Source organism: Chenopodium album, chromosome 12 (assembly GCF_948465745.1).
Source record: "Chenopodium album chromosome 12, dcCheAlbu1.1, whole genome shotgun sequence".
Taxonomy (NCBI): Eukaryota; Viridiplantae; Streptophyta; class Magnoliopsida; order Caryophyllales; family Amaranthaceae; genus Chenopodium; species Chenopodium album.
Window position 1 is genome coordinate 35,145,930 of NC_137845.1, and position 21,957 is coordinate 35,167,886.

Genomic DNA, 21,957 nt, shown 5'->3' on the forward strand with positions numbered 1-21,957 from the left:
CAATAATACTATTTGATCATCCAGTGATACAATTGATAACCCAATGGTACTACTCTAAATTCAGAAATGCATTTACGTGAAATGACCCCAATACCCCTCGTTATGTATTTACTCATACATCACAAACCTCCCTTTGGAAGGCCTCATAGAATTACATTACACATATTGATGACTAAGCTAAAAATGTTTGATAGAGAAAGAAAGTAATCATATTTACAAATTCCAAAGGGGACCAACAATTAAAGAGGGCAAAAAATATGAGGGTAAAATAGAAAGCCCTCATAATAAGGTCAAAAAATTATGAGGTTAAAATTGTAATCTAATGTGTATTATTTAATCTAAAAATGTGAAATGTGACAAACATTTATGGGGCATTTGAAATTGCAAAAGTGACAATCAAATGGGGATGGAGGGAGTAACTTTTTTTAAAAATTTTATTTATTTTTTTTGTTTTTATTTTTTTGACTAATTACGGGCCGCCACGTATCAGGTAGCTTGTTATAACAGATTTCATTACCGGTTGGGACCATTTAGAGTGGATTGGGTGTAAAGGTCGGATTATTTAAAAATAACCCGAAGGTGGGATTATTTTGGGCGGACGCCCCAAAAGTGGGATTAATCTAGACAATTTCTCCTTTGTAAATTTGTTTTTTAAAAAATTACGAAATTACCAAAGTGTCCCTATGGTAGGATTTGGGCTGAGACACACTGGAGTTAGAGTCTTCCTCTTTCCTTCTGTTTCTGCAAAAGAATTACAGAATCTTAGTTATGGGGGAGCCTGCTCGCCTGGTCAAACCGAATCCTGCAAAACAACAAAAGTCAACTGTCTTGGGAGGTGTTCCCGAGAAAGCCCCTCCGACGGTCAAGTCAGTCAACTGTGTTTAGAGAGAAAGTTTGTAGAGAGAGAGAGAGTGGAGAAAATTCATTACCTCGCTAATCTGTGAAAATTAGTATTTATAGGAGAGGATTAACTAACTTGATTAGGGTTAAGATTAGGATTAGGGTTTCTGACTGTTCTGGGCCATATTAGGCCCTGTTGGGCTATATTAGGATTTCTCGGGATGTGTGTTGTGCATGATTGTGGAATGTTCAAAGGCATTTCGGTAATTTCTGTAAACGTGGGCCCATAGGGGGGTCCAAACACCTTCATTTCCCTTGCTGATTCCCAAATCTTGAAGCTGCGAAAATACACTCATCCATCGTCAAGGTAAGCTCTCATCTTTCTACCTTCTTCTTTAATGGCATAAATCACTTTCCTTTACATTTTTCTTTCACTTCTTTATCATAACCTTGCTTATTTCTATTTCTTATTACTTTGATTTTATTTTTTGTGCATTTAATTAACATTTCTCAACATTGAACTATTGCTTATTTTTTGCTTCATAGTCTTACTGATTGAGCTGTATAAATGCAATCCGACGTCGTTTTTAAAGACCCTTGTTCAGAAAATGCTGTTAATGCTGAATTGAGTGGTTGTGTTCTTGAAACCCTATTTGAAGAAGAGGGTTTGAGGAGAGAGCAAGAATCTGAGGGTATGGAGGTTGATAATGTTGGTGAGCATTTGAATGATAAAGGAGAGGCTAGTAGTTTAAAGGGTGAATTGGGTTCTTTGAATGATGCTTGTGTTGAAAAAGAAAGTAAAGATTTAGTTGCTACTGAGGGTGTAATTAATCAAGAGATCCCTATTAAGGCGAATTTCAATTCTTTTGCTCAGCAGTTATTTCCGAATCCGAATCCTGTTGATGTTGGCAGAAGGGGTAAGGAAGTGGAGACGAGGAAATCTGTAGAGATTCAATCAGGGGTGGTCAAAAGTCAGGCTGCCACCAGTGATAAGGTGGAAGGAGGAGATTTTTCGGAACATAAGGGAGTGAGTCTTGTTGTAGATTTGGATGTGTGTGTTGGAAGAAATAAGGAAAAGGGTAAAAACAAAGGTGGGTTTTGTGCATCTGATATAGTTTGGGGCAAAGTTAAGAGCCATCCTTGGTGGCCAGCTCAGATATTTGAACCTGGGGATGCGTCGGAGAAGGCTAGGAAACATTTCAAGTCGAAAGGTTATTTTGTGGGTTACTTTGGGGATCAAACTTTTGCTTGGAATGATGAGGCAAAGTTGAAACCTTTTGCCCCAAATTTCTCCCAGATGGTAAAACAGACTCAAACGGAATCTTTTCGACATGCTGTGGATTGTGTTTTGGTTGAGACCTCTAGACGGGTGGAATTTGGTCTCTCTTGTCATTGTATTGTTGACGATGTGTACAACGAATTAAAAACTCAGGTTGTTGAAAATGATGGAATCCGTGAACAATCAAGAATTCGAGAAGGAGGTGACAGATTTTATACTGCAGCATCTTTTGAGCCATTGAATTTTCTTCATTATGTAAAAGATTTGGCACAAGAGCCACATGGTGATGTTGACCGACTAGAACATGTGGTAGCTCGAGCTCAAACGGCAGCCTTTTATAGATGGAAGGCTATTTATCATCTGGCCAAATTTGGATTGTTGATAGGGTATGTGAATAATGAGGCTGATGCTCCAGTCGTTGCTGAAAAAGAGAATTCTGAAGGGATTGTTGGTGGCAATCCTCCACAAGTAACCATTAAAGAGGATGATAACAGGCCTCAAAAAAGGAAGAAAACATCTAATGATAGTGGTCATGCGACAAAAAAGGTCAGGTGCTTGTCTGACTTGATAGGTAAGAAGAGCGTACAAGAGGAAGATGGCAAGGGGACTAAAGGAAAATTAGGCAGTAAATCCATCTCATCTTCTGCCAGGAGACAAAAAGAGGTCAAATCGTTTCCTAATGACTCAACTCCCTCAAGAACTAAGGAATGCAGTCCTCTGGGAACAACTATGCAAGTGAAAGACACAAAGCCGTCTTTTAGAGTAGGAGAAAGCATTCTAAGAGTTGCAGGTCAACTGAGCCAGTCATCGCCTTTACTCAAACTTGATGTGTCCTCGCATACGAAAACTAGCAAAGATGAAGGTAACAACAAGCAATGCAGCAAACTCACTTCTGAGTATGCCTCTATTGATGTAATTCTTTCAGAACTACACTTGGCTGCTATTGAACCCCTCAAACAATACAGTTTGTTGAGTAAGATGGTCACTTTCATTTCCGTTTTTAGAAATTCAATTGTTCCTGACATTGAGCTCTTGCAGAAGCATGAAAAGTCTGGGGAGGAAGATACAAGTGACAGTCCTAATGAAGTACTCTCTGGGTCAGGACCTGCTGAAATAGATGCAGTGGGGTGTATTTCTGGTACGAAGCCTAAATCAAAGGCATCTGAATCTGAAATTACGACAACATCAGTCGTCGAAGGTGTAGAGGATGCTTGTTGCACGAACCAAACCATCGAACTCTTTGAGCAACAAACTTTCTTGAGTGAGATTGTTATTAAGCCTGAACATTCTGAGGTAGATGGAAGTTCTGTCAGTTCGCAGGAGATGGAGTCTACAGTTTCATCACCTCCTCAGCATTTTGGATCTGAAAATGGTACATCAGAAGGGGGGCTATTTGATGTGAAAAAGCAGCTGGAAGATTCACCAACAGCCTTAACTTTGAAATTCGCTGACATGGATTCTATTCCTACGGAAGCCAAATTAATTAAAATTTTCAGTCACTATGGTTCTTTGAAGGAATCAGAAACTGAAGTATTGGCCAAAAAACTTTGTGCCAGGGTGGTATTCAAGAGACGTTCAGATGCTGAAACAGCCTTCAGTAGTTCAGGGAAGTTTGAAATCTTCGGACCTTCACTTGTTTGTTATCGGCTTAACTATGCCCCATCTCCACGCAAATCTCCTTCCATTGAAGCTAAACGTAGAAGGAAAGACTGAACACTAAGGTAATCCATCTAGATATTCTAGCCACATTGCTGTCAACTTGTAATTAGGTAATTCTACAAAGTATGTTCATTTCTTTCATCTCTGTAGGTTGCTAAGCTAAGGGTACAGCTAGGAAGATAACTTTATAATGTAATATCTTTTTAAGAATTTTCTATCTATGACCTTTAGTATTATTTGTGCTTTCTAACTGCATAGCTTAATGGAAGTTAAGATTCCCAGTTTTAAGGTACTTGATTGCGCATCGATGACACCCTCTAGAATCATAGTGGGTGATTCATTTGTCTATTACATCGTTTAATCAAATATGTTCTTTCTTCCGACTTTTATTTTATAGTGTGTCTCTACACATCAATAATTAATGTTCTGTCATGCTATATAGGCTTTGTAGAAGCCTGTGTCGAAGATCTTGTGCTGAAGGAACCATCTCATGAGTTTAACTCTTTTTGGGATAATAATAGTGCCATCATAAGAAAATTTTTAATTTTTAAGTTCTATCTTCTCCATTCCAGCTTAAATGTTGGATTTTGGATGAAATATTATAAATTGTTAGAGAGATAGCTATTTTGAGCTATTGTGTTAGCGTATGTTTTAGTTGATAGGATCTTTAACCAATTTCCGTGGGAAAATATTCATAATGGACACCACCAATATCTCTCGGATTCAGTAAATTTGATTATGTGAGGTTATTTTCACCGACAGAGTAAGCCTTGTAAATCATTTCCTGGTTAATCCAAGGTCTTATTATCTCCTGAAGGCTTTGCTCCAAATCTCTTCAAAATTTTACAAAATGATAAAAGAGGTAGAAACCAGCTGGTGCTGAAGTTAATCCTTTGGCCTTTTTCACTCCCTTCTTACAATGTGTGATAAATATTATCCTTGACAGTGAAACTAAGGTTCTGGTGGATTGGTCTTTATGCCTATGCCACAGAGTTGCATAATTTGCCAACGTATAAAAATTAAGTTCAATCACATTCTTGGATGATGAATCTATAGACGAAGATGCTCTGGTTTATATTGCTAACTAGCTTCCCCCTACTGGTGGTTCAAATTAATTACCAACACCCATCCAGAGGAAACCCAGGTAAATCATCAGCTGGTGAGTTAGCAGTATTATGGTATGATTGACAGGCTGAGGATGGTTGTTTAACTTCTTTTTCTAATGTTGTTCACTGCTTGGTTTTATGTGCTGAGTTAATAGAATAATTGAGTTATGATAAGCCTTAATTAGTTTGTGTGCATCAAATTTGTCGGCTAATTCAGGTGTAAAGGTGTTATTATTATGGCATCAAAAACTGGAGATTCTGGCTCCATTATTGATACTATTGTTGCTTTACATTATTGCTTCAATTCCTTCCATTTTTATCTCTTTTTTCTCCTTTAATTTAATTATATTTATTTATAAAGCTGTATACGTAAGCTTCAACGCGCTCATTCTTGATCATTGGTGTGCTGTGTCTTTCCTTGCCCCCTGTCCTCTAAAGTCGATCCTGAGCAAATCAGGAATTTGACTGGCTTGGAATGCTGCAACTCTCTATCACTTGTTAGGTTTGTCTTGGGTTTCAATTATACATAACTGTCCTTGGTTCATTTTTGATACCTTTTATGTTTCAATTTTATTTCTGTGATTATTACTTCGTATTACTTTTACTAGTGATCTTAGTGGCAACCAAATATTCTAGGTTCATTCCTATCTCTGCTTATTCATGAACACTGGTGACATAACTCATCAAGACTTGTACATTAATTATTTGAGCTTTGGCTACTGTGTTCATGTAAAAATGATCTATAACCTTTTAGCAAATTAAGAAGCTTGTTCATAGTTTATATTTGTAACATCGCGACAGTTCCAAAGCCCTGTAAGAAAAGGCATTAAGACATTTACAGCAATTCTGATAGCAAGTGCTTCACTCCCCTATGGAACTTCTCAACAAAAGCAACAGCCTTAGTTCAAGACGATCCTAGCTTTGCTGATCCTAGTGTCCGCTGCACAATGGATTTTTTTTTTTTTTTTTTTTTTTTTTTTTTTTTTTTTTTTTGACAAAGAGTACTATAAAAAAAAAGCAAGATTACAACCTAAACTAATTGAAATGCTGCTCAATGTTGAATGCTCATCTCGAAACAGTCTTGTTTTCCAACATCCTATTAGCCAAGCTACCGTAAGAGAGCACCAAACATCCTTATAATGGAGAAAATACAAGTTTATCTTTATGATAAACAAAAAATTGTTTATCCGGTGACAATTTCTGAAAATAAAAATTACATTCGTTACATATTATTTGCAACGATTTGACATAAAATGTGAGTGTAAAATGTCTAATCATTACAAATAATATGAAACGGAGGTAGTAAAAAACTTTCATTAAATGTGGACCCTATTAATATTGATTTATTTTTACAAAAATGTCATATTGACTGGGATTTATATTTAATTTACTTATAGAATTACCATTAGATAAGCGGTTTTTATTTTTTTATTTTTTATTTTTTATTTTTTTATCATGTAAATAAATTGGGGATCCTCAACTTGTAAAATGCTAGACAGAAGAAAGTTCCCTACAGCCTTATAAAGTCGAGCAATTTCCAGTTAATCTACTAGAATTATAATTAAAATTAAAAACTAAAAAATATTGAAATTGGACAAGTTAGGAGTCAACCAGCATGTATGCCTTATTGACTTTTATAGTCACATAATAAGCATTGACGATTTCGAAATTAAATCAAAGCACCATGTTTAGAGTAGAAAAAATTATGAACGAAGTAGCAAGGGAATAAATCTTAACGTCAACGATTGAAAATTAATACTTTATTAATGTTCTTTTTCATTGGATAGATTGGATTGAAAAGCTAATGTGCCTAAATCTAACATCAGCAATTCTTTGAATTCTTGATTGTGTTCTTTTGTGCTGAATCATCAATTACTCCGATGTTAATAAGAAAACTACAGTAGTTTTCTCAAAATTGATTATCAAAACGTTAAATATACAGAGTTTTATGATTGACTAGCGCCTTTTTTTTTTTTTTTTTTTTTTTATATATCTATGTACGTAGCAGAGTAAGGCCCTGTTATTATTTTTTGTGATTATTTTTGTGATCTATGTACGTAGTAGGCATTTGCGTTATTTTTTTGCTAATTATGAGCTCAATTCGGGCCCCTAAGGGCTGAAATGACCCCTAAAACCTTAACCGAAAATTTTTCGACATGTAAACCGATGAAAAAGTTGAATTGGGCTAGAATTTACAATTTATACGAACTTTTGGGATGCAATTTGCAATTTTTTTTTTAAATGACTACAATTTGCAAAATACGAACTTTAAATGGCTGCAATTTGCAAATTTTCCAAAAAAAAAAACAAAAAAGAAAACCTAGCGACCCTCCTTCCTTGACCACCCCATCCCCACCGGCCACCGGAAAACCCACCCTCTTCCTCTAAACTATCCGGCAGCCCCAAAAATTTCCGGCAGCCACCTCTTCCCCTCCCCCATCTGACCAACCTCTATGATTTTTTTTTCCAATTTTCTCCATCCTCCATTAAATCGGCCACCATTCCTCACCACCTCCCTTTCCGACCATCCTCCTTGCCTCCCCAATCAAAATACATGTGCTTCATCATCTACTAGTTAATCTTTATCACCATATAGCTCAATTTCTGGTCAGTTAATTTTGTCCATTTTCAAAATCCATTTAACTACTGAATGATGATGGAATCAACAGCTAAATTCAATGACGATGATAAATTTTCAGAATCTGTTAGGCCGTATATGTATGATGTAGCTAATGGGCCGTGATATAGTTTCCAGCCCTAATCTCTTAGGATTGTATATATATACTCATGTACATGCTAATACGAGATACAAGTCTCTATTCTCTCTAAATTGACATGGTATCGGAGCTATTATACGCTACTCTCTAAACTCTAACCCTAAACTCTGCAATTTCTCTAATTCCTATATTTTTTTTTCTACTGCTTGATTGATCGACATGGGAGACGAAGGCAAAATTGATCCATCTTCTCCGTTCTATCTTGGTGCTGGTGACCAACCAGGGAATTTAATCACCCATGTGGTATTGAAATCTGATAATTACCTTGCTTGGTCTCGGGCGATCACTCTGTCTCTAAAATCTCGCCGCAAATTTGGCTTCATTGATGGCACAATTTCAAAACCCACCGAGAAGAAAAAGCTTCTTGACTGGGATACTGTTAATTCCATGTTAATTTCATGGCTCCTGCGTGCTGTTGATCCTAAGCTTGCGGCCTCTATACCCTATTTCGAGGAGGTGAAGAAACTTTGGGACTATTTGGAGACTCGATTTTGTGAAGCGAGTGGTCTTCGTCTTCAGCAATTGCGAGCCTCAATTACTTCTTGCAGACAAACCTCCACTATGACGGTTGAGGAGTACTACACTACTCTTGTAATCCCCCGTATTTTTAAATATATTATTAATGAAATTATATTTTATTCATAATATTTATTTGTATTTTTTTCGGATTTAATTTCAAAAGTTTCAAATTATTTTTGGGTTTGATGAACGATTTTATTACAAAGAACTTTTTATGAACCTTTCTTCACTAATTTATATCCAGCAAACAAACCAAACCCACTTTCTTTTCTTAATTGGCCCATTAATTTTATGAGGCCCAATCTTAAAACTAACCCTACACCACTCTCTCTCCTATAAATACCCCATACATCCCCAAAATTTCCCACACAAAAAGGTTAGTCTTATTTTCATCCTCCTTTGTTTCATTATTTTGCTTAATGTTATTTTAATTGTTTTGGGTTTTGATTTTAGTATAAAGATTATATTTTTAGTATTAAATTATATTTTAATGGTATAAAGATTATAAATTCCAGATTATATTTATGTTATAAATTTCATATTTTATGAATTATAAACCTAGGGTTTCAATTTATTGAAAATCATGATTTTAGGGTTTTTATGAACAATTGATTTAGGGCTTTTATAGTAATGATGTTTTGAAATTTTGGTGATTATATTACTAATTAGTTTCCAGATTATTTTGAACACGTAAATTCGTGTTTTAATGTTTAGATTTCGGTTCGTTAATATTAATCCCGTTTTAATCCCGGTTAGGTTCTGAACTCATCCGATTTTGACAAAAAAGTAGTGTTTTCCATGTAGAAATGATGTTTTAAGAAAGACTCACTACCTATGGTAGTGAGCACCACCCTATCGTGGCCAAATTCTGCCTCTAAATATGATTTTCGGGCAGTTTTTCATTTTTAACGAAGTTTTTTTATGCTTAAAATTTTATCCTTGATTTTGATTAATAAAATTAATTATGTTTAAAGTTAATTAAGCATATAAATATGTTTTATTTATTTTAATAAGTTTTTCATCATATTATATTGTTGGAAATTACTTGGGATAGTAATATTAATTGTTGGTTGTTTTCTAGGAAGTGATTATTCCCTAGGAGAATTTTAAGTGATTAAAAGTGGCTCAAAAGGATTGTTTGTATGAGGTACGTACATGTCTACTTCGTTATAAGTAGTATCATGTTTAGGTACCAAAAGGAAAGAACTTAGTTTTATGATTAGTGAACACTTGGATGGAAATTGTTTGGTTACACCTTGATTTAATTCATGTGCTTATGTTTATGAGATATGTTTTGGTGAATTGATTATGTTTGTATGGAATTATGGATGAAAACATGTTGAGTTAGATTGGATTAATTGTTTGTATGGAATTTTGATACAAACATATTCTATTGGATTGGTTTGTTAACCACATTTGGATGATTAAAGGATTGGAATCGAATGGTTTAAGTGGAATGAAGTTATTAATTATTCCACAAGGTTATTATTATTTATTTATTACTCAATCATAACTTGTTAGTATGTTGAGTAAAGGCGGATTAAGCCGAAATGGCTAGGTGATTGACTATGTTCAACAATTTTGGATAATTTGGAAGTTTAATAGAATTAAAGGTTAATTTGTGATGTGATCACCATTGTCCTAAATAAGATTAAAAACGAATTGATGTATGATTGTTATGTATGGTCTTCTTGATTGAGTTGGCTATTAATTAAAATTGTAATCACGTAAAGTGAAACATGGATGAGCAATAAAACTCTGGAAAGCGTGCACTTCTAGAGTATTGACAATTATGGGTTGGGGTACACGGTGGTAGCCCGTGGCTTTTCGAGGCTTGTTTGATCAACATGTCCTCTTCTCTTTTGGTATTTACATTTTATTTTATAATGAAAGTTAGATGGGATCCTAGACTAACTTTGTGAGAATGGAGTCGCGCCCATTCTTGCATCGCGCTAAACTTTTATTTCAAATGGTCATTTGGGACCTGGATTGGACAACCTGGTCTATTGCTTACTCCAAACTAAATTAAATTAATTAAATTGAATATGATGAGTCAAGTGTTTGGAATTTAGTAAGTATGTTGAGTCAATTAAATTGTCTAAGTGTGGAGTCTTGATTAATGAATTCGTGTTGTATGTTTATTTACTTTAATTAATTGAGCATGCTAGGTTTGGTATGTTGTAGCTTGTATGTACTCAGCTTTGCTGATTGCGTGCTTTTGTGTGTGTTTTCTTTTGGTCATGGCCTTCGCCTTTCAATGACCCTGTGATGATCCAATTATTACACTTGTATTATTGGGGAGCAGTATTGCACAGGTTAGCTTGATGATGTGCAGTTCGGGATTTGACAATCGCATTGTCAAGGGATGGTGTGATTGAGTGTATTCGTTCTTTGAAATTATTTATGCTTTGCAATTTCATTTATGTTTTGGATTTTTAATATTGGTTTGGTTTTAAATAAGGGCCTTATATGGTTCCAATTTGTAAGCTTTGACTTATTCGTTTTCTAAATTGTGTTATTTAAATACTTAAGTTTGTTTTTCCGCTGCGATACTTTGATAAAGCCTTAACGTTTTAATACGTGGCGGTAACATGTCAATGGTTCTCCACTATTTTATTTAAAGTAAGTGGTTTGAAAAAGGGAGAATTATTGGGGTGTTACAACTCTAATGAATTTTTTCGATGATCTTATTCGTCTCAAACCCCCTCATGGTTGTGAATGTGGGAATTGTTCTTGTAATGTTGCTGCCAAATACGAATTGGATAGGGAGGAAGAAAAATTGCACCAATTTCTGATTGGTATTGATGATAAAAAATATGCGGTGGTTCGAACTAATCTATTATCGCAACAACCTCCGGCGACTCTTGACCGGGCTTACCAAGCTTTTCTGCAGGAGGAGCGTTCTCGTTCGATTTCTCATAGCCATGCTCACTCTGAAACGGGTGAGGCTCATGTTTTTGCTTTGCCCTCTGATCGTCGCTCTTCTCAACGGGTGGACAAAACAAAGCTCTACTGTCATCACTGTAAACGCACTGGCCATGACCATTCGGGGTGCTTTATGCTTCATGGATACCCCGAATGGTGGGTCGAGAAGTATGGTAGAAAGGGGGGACAGCAGGGGTCCTCTGTTTCTGGCAGACCTGCTGCCGTGGCTGCCCCTTCCCATGCTGCTGCCTCGTCTGATCAAGGCAAGCCCACGGCTCGAGCTAATGCCGTGGGCACCTCTCTTGCTGCTGCTGCCTCTATTCCCTCACAGGACACTCTCTCGGCTTTGGCCGAGCTTCAACCAGAGCACGTTCGTCTTCTCTTAACTATGGCTACTAATCGACAACAAGATAAGATGACGGGTGAGTCTCCTTCGCTATCTTGGATCATCGACACCGACGCTTCCCATCATGTTACCGGTGCCGAGTCATGTCTCTTGGATGTCACATTCATATCTCCTTGCCCCGTCGGTCTTCCGGATGGTTCTCAAGCCATGGCAACAAAGGAGGGCCGAGTGTACTTGGATGACGGATTAATTCTTACTAACGTTTTATACGTTCCGAAATTAAATTGCAATTTAATTTCGGTCTCTAAATTGATTGATGATTCTCACTGTGTTGTTCAATTCACTAATTCTTTATGTGCTATACAGGACCAACTCTCGGGGAGCCTGATTGGAGGCGGTGAACGATTAGATGGACTCTACTATTTCCGGCGTCTTCCCAAAGTATGTGCGGTGACGGATCCGACAGTTTCAAAATTCGAGCTCTGGCATCGTCGTATGGGTCATCCGTCGGATAAGATTGTCAAGTTAGTTCCTGCTATTAGTACTAGCTCTAGTAGCAAATTCTTGAATAAAGCATGTGATATTTGTCCACAAGCAAAACAAACTCGGGATAGTTTTCCCAATAGTGATAGTCGGGCTAGCCGTGTTTTTGAATTAATACATTGTGATTTGTGGGGGTCATATAAGACACCGTCTACTTGTGGTGCTCACTATTTTTTGACTATTGTTGATGATTTTTCAAGAGGTGTTTGGGTTTATTTATTGAATGATAAAACCGAAGTTTACTCTTCTTTTCTCTCACTTTTTGCTATGGTTAAATGTCAATTTGATGTTACTGTCAAATGTGTGCGGAGTGACAATGGAACCGAATTCAAAACCCTAATTCCCTATTTTAATGAGAATGACATTTTATTCCAAACTTCTTGTGTTGGTACCCCACAACAAAATGGTAGAGTGGAAAGAAAACATCAACATATATTAAATGTGAGTAGAGCCTTAATGTTCCAAGGGAACCTTCCGATTGGTTTTTGGGGGGAGTGTGTTTTGGGGGCGGTATATTTGATTAATCGTACTCCTTCTCCTTTATTAGCTAATAAAACTCCATATGAAATTCTCTTTCACAAAGAACCCGATTTTGATGTTTTGAGGGTGTTTGGTTGTTTATGTTTTGCTCACAATCAAAAGGCTAAAGGTGACAAATTTGCTCCTAGAAGTAGGAAGTGTGTGTTTGTGGGTTATCCTCATGGTAAAAAGGGTTGGAAGGTGTATGACTTGGAAACGGGTGATATTTTTGTGTCCCGAGATGTCAAATTCTCTGAGCATGAATTTCCGTTTGTGTGTGATGATGGGGTTAATGGCGATACTGTGGGGGTTGTGTCTCATGACAATGTTGGAGTTGATGTTGATTTTTTAGAGGATTTGGAGCACATTTTGGAGTTGGGTGAGACATCTCTTACACATGACACTTCTTCACTTACCCCCCCTATTGTTCCTTCCCCTGATGCTGCCATACCTGCGCCCCATACTGCTGCTTCTGCTATGCCCGACACTGCTGCCCCTGCTACTTCTGTTTCTGCCTCGGAGGGTGGCGCCGCCACTGGCAGGCTGGTCCGCACCCCACCCGCGGCCTCCAGCTCTGCCCGCAGCCCCTCCGCGGCCTCTGCTGCCACGCACACAGCCACGGACAGTGGCTCGGACAGCAGCTCTATGGCTGATCCGAGCCACCCTTCTTCTTCTTCCTCTGCTGACTTGGGTCGTGGTCAAAGAGACAGGCACCCACCGGGTTGGCATCGAGATTATGTCGCACATACTTTGTCTCTTCCGAGTCCATCTATCTCTCCTTGTTCACTGGCTACTCCGAGCTCCTCAGGTACTCCTTATCCCTTAGCACATTTTGTGAATTGTGATAAATTTTCTATGCCACACCGTGTGTTTATTGCAGCTGTGGACACTATGGTTGAACCTCGTAATTTTAACGAGGCAATGAAGCATGAGGGTTGGCGAGAGGCTATGCAAAAGGAGATTGATGCTCTTGCAAATAATGAAACCTGGGTTATGGCCGAATTACCTCCGGGCAAGAAAGCATTGGGTTGTCGTTGGGTGTACAAGGTCAAGCTTAAATCCGATGGCACTCTAGAACGATTGAAGGCTCGTCTTGTTATTTTTGGCAATCATCAGGTTGAGGGTGTCGATTATAACGAGACTTTTGCCCCCGTGGCAAAAATGGTTACTGTTCGTGCTTTTCTCGCTGTTGCTTCTGCAAAAAATTGGGAATTGCACCAAATGGATGTTCATAATGCGTTCTTGCATGGGGATCTTGATGAGGAGGTTTACATGAAACCTCCCCCGGGTTTTCATGGCTCTAAACCAGGGATGGTTTTTCGTCTTCAAAAGTCCTTGTATGGGTTACGACAAGCACCTCGTTGTTGGTTCTCCAAGTTGGCCTCTTCTCTGAAACGGTACGGTTTTATCCAGTCGTACTCCGATTACTCCCTTTTTACTCTGCAATCTGGAAATGTTCAACTTAGTGTTCTGGTGTATGTGGACGATTTGATAGTATCCGGTAATGATTCTTCTGCAATCTCGTCATTTAAATCATATCTTAGCCACTGTTTTCATATGAAGGATTTGGGTGTGTTGAAATACTTTCTTGGTATTGAGGTTGCACGTAGTCCGGAGGGCATATTTTTATGTCAACGGAAGTATACTCTGGATATTATTGCAGAGTCCGGTTTGCTAGGAGCACGTCCTGCAGGTACTCCTATTGAGCAAAATCATACTCTGGCTAAATCGGAGTCTCCTTTCTTTTCTGACCCTGAAATGTATCGTCGACTTGTGGGCCGTTTGATCTATTTATCTTTCACCAGACCTGACTTAGCATATGCGGTACATATTTTGTCTCAATTTATGCAACAACCGCGTCAGGATCACTGGGAGGCTGCTCTTCGTACGGTGCGTTACTTGAAAGGATGTCCGGGCCAGGGAATCCTTCTGAGCTCTGATTGTGATCTGCATATTACAGGTTGGTGTGACTCGGATTGGGCTAGTTGTCCTTTAACGAGGCGATCTATTTCTGGTTGGTTGGTGTTTCTTGGTGCTTCCCCCATCTCTTGGAAGACTAAGAAGCAGGATACTGTGGCTAAGTCCTCTGCAGAGGCCGAGTTTCGTTCAATGTCTAAAACCACTGATGAGTTGAAATGGTTGAAGGCATTACTTTTGAGTTTGGGAGTCGCGCATCCCCGCGCCATGAGTTTGTTTTGTGATAGCCAGTCTGCTTTGTATATTGCTCGGAATCCGGTCTTTCATGAGCGTACTAAACACATTGAGGTTGATTGCTATTATGTACGGGATGCAATTCAGGATGGTATTATTAGTCCGTCGTATGTGAGAACGACGGATCAACTTGCGGATATTTTCACTAAGGCATTGAACAAACAACAATTTTTGTATTTACTTGGCAAGTTGGGCATTTGTGATTTGCATGCTCCAACTTGAGGGGGGGTGTTAGGCCGTATATGTATGATGTAGCTAATGGGCCGTGATATAGTTTCCAGCCCTAATCTCTTAGGATTGTATATATATACTCATGTACATGCTAATACGAGATACAAGTCTCTATTCTCTCTATTCTCTCTAAATTGACAGAATCCAATCAACTTTTACCCCATAACCCCAGAAAACCAATCGAATTATTCGAAGAACTTGAGGATGATTCAGAAGTTGCGTACGAATCCGGCGAGAAAATATGCATAGAAGATTTCGATGTCGAATCATTAAGTGATTACACAACTCCAGGACCCTTTTCATGGAAGAAACTATGGCGATTTACAGGGCCAGGATTTTTGATGAGTATAGCATTTTTAGATTCGGGTAATCTAGAAGGCGATCTACAAGCAGGAGCTATTGCTGGGTATTCATTTGTTGTGGTTATTGCTTTGGGCTACGGCCTACGGCAATGGGGCTTTTGATTCAGCTGCTTTCGGCTCGAATCGGAGTCGCTACTGGTAAACATTTAGCCGAGCTTTGTAGAGAGGAATACCCGAATTGGGCGCGATACTGTTGTGGATCATGGAAGAAATCGCCATTTTTGAAGTGGTGGGTTGGGGAGGCAGGGAGGCGAGCAGTGGCTGCGATTTTTAAAGTGGTGGGTTGTTGTGGTTGTTTCCGATTTTATGGTGGAGGAATTGGTGGGTGGGTTGGTTGTTTCCGTTTTTGAGGAGAGAGGAGAGAGAAAGAGGAGGAGTGAGAAGGGAAATTGAGAAAATTAAAAAAAAATTTAACCTGTTAAATATGTTCTAGGTCGAATGGATCTGTTAGATGAGGTAAGGTATAAAGATTGGATTTTTGTGGAATAAAATAAAGGTTAGATTTTTAGGAGAAAAAAGTGCAAAGGTTGGATTTTTCTTTTTCATTTATTTTTTTTAATAATACAACCTTTGAATTATACCTAAATATTACAACTTTTAGGGGGTCTCTATTTTAAACAAGACAAAAAACGTGTAACCGTTAAATAGGTTACCCATTACACGTGTCGTTATACAATTGCTCTAATTATTAAATTTTTAAGAAAATAAATAATTTTAGATTTTTACTTTTTGATAAAATTATTTAACATTCAATTAACTTCTAATTAAGTCATTAATTATGATTTTCCTAAAACAAAAAAAACATTAATTATGATTTATTTTTTAACAAATTAAAAAAAAATTAAAAACCAATCCACCACCCAGCCACCACTTTCCCCACCATACATCCACCTTCTCCACCCTCCCCCACACAAAGCACTTCCCGGAGACAGTGCGGTCGATGCCCAACTCCCTCGGCCCAACGCCGGCTTACCCACCCACTCCTTGCCCCCTTACCTTGACCTCCCCCTTCCCCCGACGTCACCGTTCCCCCATCGCACCACCCCAACAGTTAGCACCGCTCAGCAGAGCAACCCAATAAACTACCAGTTCGCTACTGCCACTGCGCATTTTAGCCACCTCGCCACCCCATTTGACGCCAATTCACAACCACCACATCAATAATAGCAACAACTCCAAACTGCCTCTGCACTCACACAACTCCACCTCCTCACACACACCCACAGCAACATCTTACAACAATAATTCATCTTCTTCCCTACACATCTCCTCTCACACGCACAATCCCAGTTGCGCCGCCCTCGACCACGCGTTAATAGCTTCGACAACCACCAATTCGAAGAATAGAGCAGCCGCACCCCATATTTTTAGCCCCAAAATGTTAGACCCTATAAAACCAAATTAAATCAATCATTTTAAAAATGTTGAACTCCTACAAACCAAAAATTAATTGAATCAGTTTCTTTTTCCAATCAATATTGAGCCAAAAACAATAAAAAAAATTCAAATTAAACAAAAAATTCTTCAATTAAACTTCAATATCACCAAAAAAAAATCAAACGGAAAGGTCGTGGGGTCTGATTTTGCTGGTAGGAGGGATTGTAGGCCGAAGGTGGAAGGAGGGATTGGGGGTGTCAGTTGACGGGATTTTGGTCGGTGGGTGGTGCTTATGGAGGTCACTGCATATGGGAAAGATGGGAGAGAAGGTGGATGCTGGGTGGTGAGGGAATTGAAGTGGTGGCTGGTGGGTTTTTTTTTTTTTTTTTAATAATAATAATAATTAACCTTATTATTAAAAAATAATTAATTAAATTGACAAAACCAATAAAACAACGCCATGTGTCACGGTAACCTGTAAAAACAGGTTACCAACCGATTATGTCTTGTTTAAAATAAAGACCCCCTAAAGATTGTAATATTCAGGTATAATCCAAAGGTTGTATTATTAAAAAAAAAAAAACCGTCCAAAGGTTCTATTATTTATTGCAATTTTTCCTATTATGATTACTACACTACTACTACTATTATTATTATTATTATTAGTACTACTACTACAACTATTATTAATATTATCACATTACTATTCTAATCATTAAATATTATTATAATAATTATTAAATATTATTTTATTGTTATTATTATTATTATTAAAAATTAATTAATAATAATAATAAGTATTATTATTACTATTATTATCATTATTTTTTTTTGATAAAATATATCATTATTATTACTTCCTCCGTTAATGGTTAATTGCAACAAATGGGTTGCGCGCAGACTCCAAGGCAAAACTTTTAAGCTTGATTATTAAAAACTAAGGGTATGTACTTAAGTATTAATTAAACAAAAAAAAACATAATTATTCAGCTACCCAGAACCACCACCACCAAACCCTAAACAACCACCACCAAAGCCACCGAAATCATCCATGAACCACTAAAACCACCGAAATCATCCATGAACCACCAAAACCACCCCCATACATGAACCACCAAAATCACCGACGAACCACCAAATCCCACTAACCACCAATCACGAACCACCCCGATAAACATCCAATTAAGAACCCACCCCAAAACCACCCACGAATCATCCAAGATCCCAACCCATGATTTTACGAACAACCCAACAACTCACCCCGAAACCACCAACAAAAACCTCCAAGAACCCACCCCAATTTAACTAAACTACTCCGATCCAAACAAAAATCCGTTCAATTTTATCTATGGAGGAGAGAGAAAGATCATTGGGAAGATGATGGAGAAGACAGAAAGACCTATGGTGGTGATGAAGGAGGAGAGAGAAAGACCTATGGTGGTGATGGAGGAGGAGGAAGATGATGAGGGACATCTGGGAAGATGATGTGGGTAAGATGTTGGAGGAGGAGAGAGAAATTAGATAATTTGTTAAAGTTTAGATCTTAAATTAGATTAGATTAGTTTTTAATTAATCATGATTTAAGTAGGTAATTGAGGTTATAAAATTTTAAGTAAGGGTGTTTTTGTAATTTTATTTGAAAAAATTTACTATAAATGGAAAATTTTGGATATGTTGCAATTAATGTTTAGCATCCATTTTTAGTATATGTTGCAATTAACCATTAACGGAGGAAGTATTACTATTATTATTACTACTATTATTATTATTAAATATAATTATTATTATTAATATTATAATTATTAAATATTAATTATTATTATTAATATTATAGTTATTAAATATTAATTATTTATTATTATTATAATTCAATATTAATTATTATTTTAAGTATTAAATATTAAATATTAAATATTAATTATTTATTATTATTATTAAATATTAATTTTAATAATATACTTATTATTAAATATTATTTATTTATTTATTATTATTATTAAATATTAATTATTTATTATTGTTATCATTAAATATTACTCCCTATGTCCCATTTTACTTGCAACATTTTGACTGGACATGCTTACCGATGTACATGTTTGACCGTCCATACCTTTTATTATATATTTATAAAAGTTATAAAAAGTTTATATTAAGAAACTATACATTAAAATAGATCCAACAACATCTTACATGATTACATTGGCTTTCATATAATAACTAAAAAAGATGGTCAAAGTGAGATGTGTGAATAGTGCAAAAAGTCAAAACGTTGCGAGTAATTTGGGACGGAGGGAGTAATTTTAATATTATTATTATTAAATATTAAATATTATTATTATTAAATATTAAATATTAAATATTAATTATTATTATTAAATATTAATTATTATTTTAATAATTCAATAAAGTATTATTTTTAAGCAGAGCAGGGCAGGGTAGAGCAGGGCAGATTCAAGCAGAGTAGAGCAGATTTCAACAGAGCAGAGTAGCTCTAAAGAACGGGGCCTAATACTCAGCGCATAGTTCCTATGTGCGAAATTCGTATATAGGAGGGCAGTAAGGTAATTCTGCTGGCTGACTCATATTACTCTTTTTTCATTTTGTTTAATTTAGTTGTTTGACCTGACATTGACCCGTTATATTTTGAATTGCTACGAAGAAAGTCAATTGAAAAGGCATTTTATTCTTTGAGGATTCAATATTTCGTCATTTCTTTCTCTCTCTTCTCACTTAGCCCTTTCTTCTTCTCCTTCTTCATTAGTTGTGTCCCTATTTAACTTCAGTCGTCCTCCGTCGTTTGTGGGCTTATCTGCCATTCCACTGAAGCGGGATTGTTCCAGGCGGTGGTTTGTCGTCGTTGTTTCGTTGACCCTAAAGGTACAGTTTAATTCGCTAAAAATTTGCACAACTGTGTTTTTATACAACTTTGTTTTCATGGTTAATGTGTTATTTTTGGTTTATTCGTGAAAGGTTTTGATTTTTGTGGTGTTATGTAGCATTTGTTTTACAATTCGTGAAAGTTAATAGTTTTACAATTCGTGAATTTAGGGTTTATTAGGCAATTCGAAAATTAAAAATTGAGTTTCGTTAGTGTTTGTTTTGTGTTAGTGCTTGGTGCGTATATAAGTTGATATAATTGTATAAGATTCTGTTTGAGAATTTTTGTAAATTTTAGGTGTGGAATTGGATGTGATTATCTCTGGTAAATTAATATTTGTAATTGAATTATGGTGTGGGTAATTTGGGGATGTAGATTTGGTGTAATTGGAAAAGAGTAAATGATTTGTGCAGTGAAAATGCTAATTTTATTTGAAATGTCACAACAGAGTAATGACTAGAAAGAAGAATTGTTCTGAAGCTTTAGGTAGTGGTGGTGTAAGGAGGGATATGATGAATGATGGTGGTAAAAGCAAAGTAAAGAGGAAATCAAAACCCGACCCTGTGTTTGACCATGAGGAATGGGAGGATTCCATTGATGAGAGGGATAATGGGTCTGAGGATCAGGATTCAGAGAATGTGGCATCAGACGCAAGCGAAGGTGGGAAGGAGGAGGAATCTGAAAGCGATGCAGAAGTTGATGGTGTGAACAGATCTGGAAGGAACTGGTAGTGAAGTTGTAGCAAGATGGTATTAATACTGGGAAGAGGAAGGGTGGTAAATCTGGAAAAAGTAAAGCAAAGCGGGGCAAAGGTAACTATTTGGTGTGGTTGTTATTTGTGTATATTGATTTTATTGATTTTGAAGTTGGTGTTAAACTTGGTATGTATATCCCAGGTTGAAGCTAAGAAGACACAGGGGGAGAAGGTTAAAGAGAAAGGGATGGTAGTTAAAACCCAGTCTAGAAGAACTCAAAAGGTATGTTATTTCAATTGTGATGAGGTGTATGGTTTGGAATAATTGGAACAAGTGTTGGGTTTTTTGTTATTTTGATAATAGCGGTGCAATTCAATTGTGGGAATTTTCTGGGGTTGATTATGTGAGTAGCATCATCATGCTTAGGTTTTCAGTATTTTTGTTACCTTTTATTTGGGTTTTCATCACTCCAGGTTTATCAATGCCAATAATTATCAAATTTTAACTTGCATTGGTGTTGAAAATGGTGATTGGTTTAGTACTTCATTTTGTGATTTTTGTATGAATAACTAATGCCTGCATGTGTAGAATTTTCATGAATGAATTGAGTAGTATATGAGAAATGCAGACATGTGCTTTGGTGGGGGGGGGGGGGAACCTTTTAGTAAGAAGGTGAAAAGTTTGCGTCAATTATCGTGATATTATATGTATATTAAGATATTTGAAGTACCTTATAATAGAACAAAATTTTTGTCATGGTTTTTATGTTGTTGTTGGCATGGCTTTTGTGCAAGAGATTGTAAAGTTATCGTTTTTTTTTTTTGGTGTTGTTGTAGGCACCAAACTTGAATGGTGTCAAGGTGTTTAGTAGCTTGGTTAAAAAGTTTGACAAGGGAAGGAAAATGTTGGTCGAAGAAATGGGCTTTGGAGGTTTGCTGAGTATACCGCTATCGTATTTACCTCAGAAATTTTCCTACCGGCTTCTGTCAAGGGTTGAATCAGATGGCTCCTTCGTTTTTGGTGATGATTATGTGTTACCTTTGACTGTTGTCCAGGTGGAGTATGTTCTAGGTATACCTAGGGGTTCGAAGGAAGTGCCATCGTCAATTCCGGAAGGCGATGCGGAGAAGCAAGCTGAGTCGAGAAGAATTAAGGCATTGTTTACCAAGGGGGATAAGATAAATTTGGTAGTTGCAGCTGGTGTGTTGGTTCGTTCTGACTTTAGTGGGAAGGTGTTTCCTTTATTGACGAAGAGGGAGAAGTCTGAATTCAAGGTTGGATTTCTGGTAGTTGCATTGGGATAACTTTTGTGTGCGACTACAAACACAACAAATTTGGCAGCTGCCTTGGCTCCTGCTCTGCTGGTGTATGATGATGCTGCGAACTATGATCGGTGCACTTTGGTGCATAAGTGGATATGCACTGCAGCAAGGAGGTTCCAGAAGAAGTTTGCAGAGAAGGGGTTCGTTGCGGGGTCTGGTGGATGTATTTTGTTTGTTTTGGTAAGTGCTTGAAGTAAGTATGTGTTATTGAATTTATGGTGGTTTTGTGTTGTTGTAAGTGGCCTCATATATTAGATCTTTATGTTTTTGTAGATCTTTTATATTGATCATCTGTCTCGCATTCCTATGTCTTGGGGCTTGACACCGAGGCTGAAGGCATGGTTCAAAGAGGAAATTAACAAAGTTGT

At 37.1% G+C, this 21,957-nt stretch overlaps 2 protein-coding genes across 2 annotated transcripts; both read left to right on the forward strand.

The window, feature by feature from the left end:
- The first annotated feature begins 1,087 nt into the window (after positions 1-1,087).
- LOC145572328 (PWWP domain-containing protein 5-like) lies at positions 1,088-4,014 on the forward strand. The gene is made up of 2 exons (XM_081631312.1): positions 1,088-1,207; positions 1,387-4,014. Exon 2 carries the CDS (start codon positions 1,409-1,411, stop codon positions 3,830-3,832), a length of 2,424 nt encoding a protein of 807 aa, XP_081487438.1. The 5' UTR covers positions 1,088-1,207; positions 1,387-1,408; the 3' UTR covers positions 3,833-4,014.
- A 3,806-nt stretch (positions 4,015-7,820) lies between these two features.
- On the forward strand, positions 7,821-20,303 carry LOC145571129 (uncharacterized). Its single transcript, XM_081630211.1, has 11 exons — positions 7,821-8,236; positions 10,947-11,712; positions 11,818-12,028; positions 12,542-13,321; positions 13,394-14,083; positions 14,177-14,403; positions 14,569-14,815; positions 15,097-15,377; positions 15,425-15,638; positions 19,870-19,930; positions 20,021-20,303. The coding sequence occupies exons 1-11, from the start codon at positions 7,821-7,823 to the stop codon at positions 20,301-20,303; spliced, it is 4,176 nt and encodes a 1,391-aa protein (XP_081486337.1).
- Positions 20,304-21,957: the final 1,654 nt, after the last annotated feature.

Bases quoted from the DNA above. Each gene is read 5' to 3' on its own strand.
- LOC145572328 (XM_081631312.1), top strand. From the start codon at position 1,409: ATGCAATCCGACGTCGTTTTTAAAGACCCTTGTTCAGAAAATGCTGTT.
- LOC145571129 (XM_081630211.1), top strand. From the start codon at position 7,821: ATGGGAGACGAAGGCAAAATTGATCCATCTTCTCCGTTCTATCTTGGT. The intron at 15,378-15,424 runs GTTATTGCTTTG...CTTTTGATTCAG, and splicing joins CTGGGTATTCATTTGTTGTG to CTGCTTTCGGCTCGAATCGG. The intron at 15,639-19,869 runs GTGGGTGGGTTG...TGTAAATTTTAG, and splicing joins ATTTTATGGTGGAGGAATTG to GTGTGGAATTGGATGTGATT.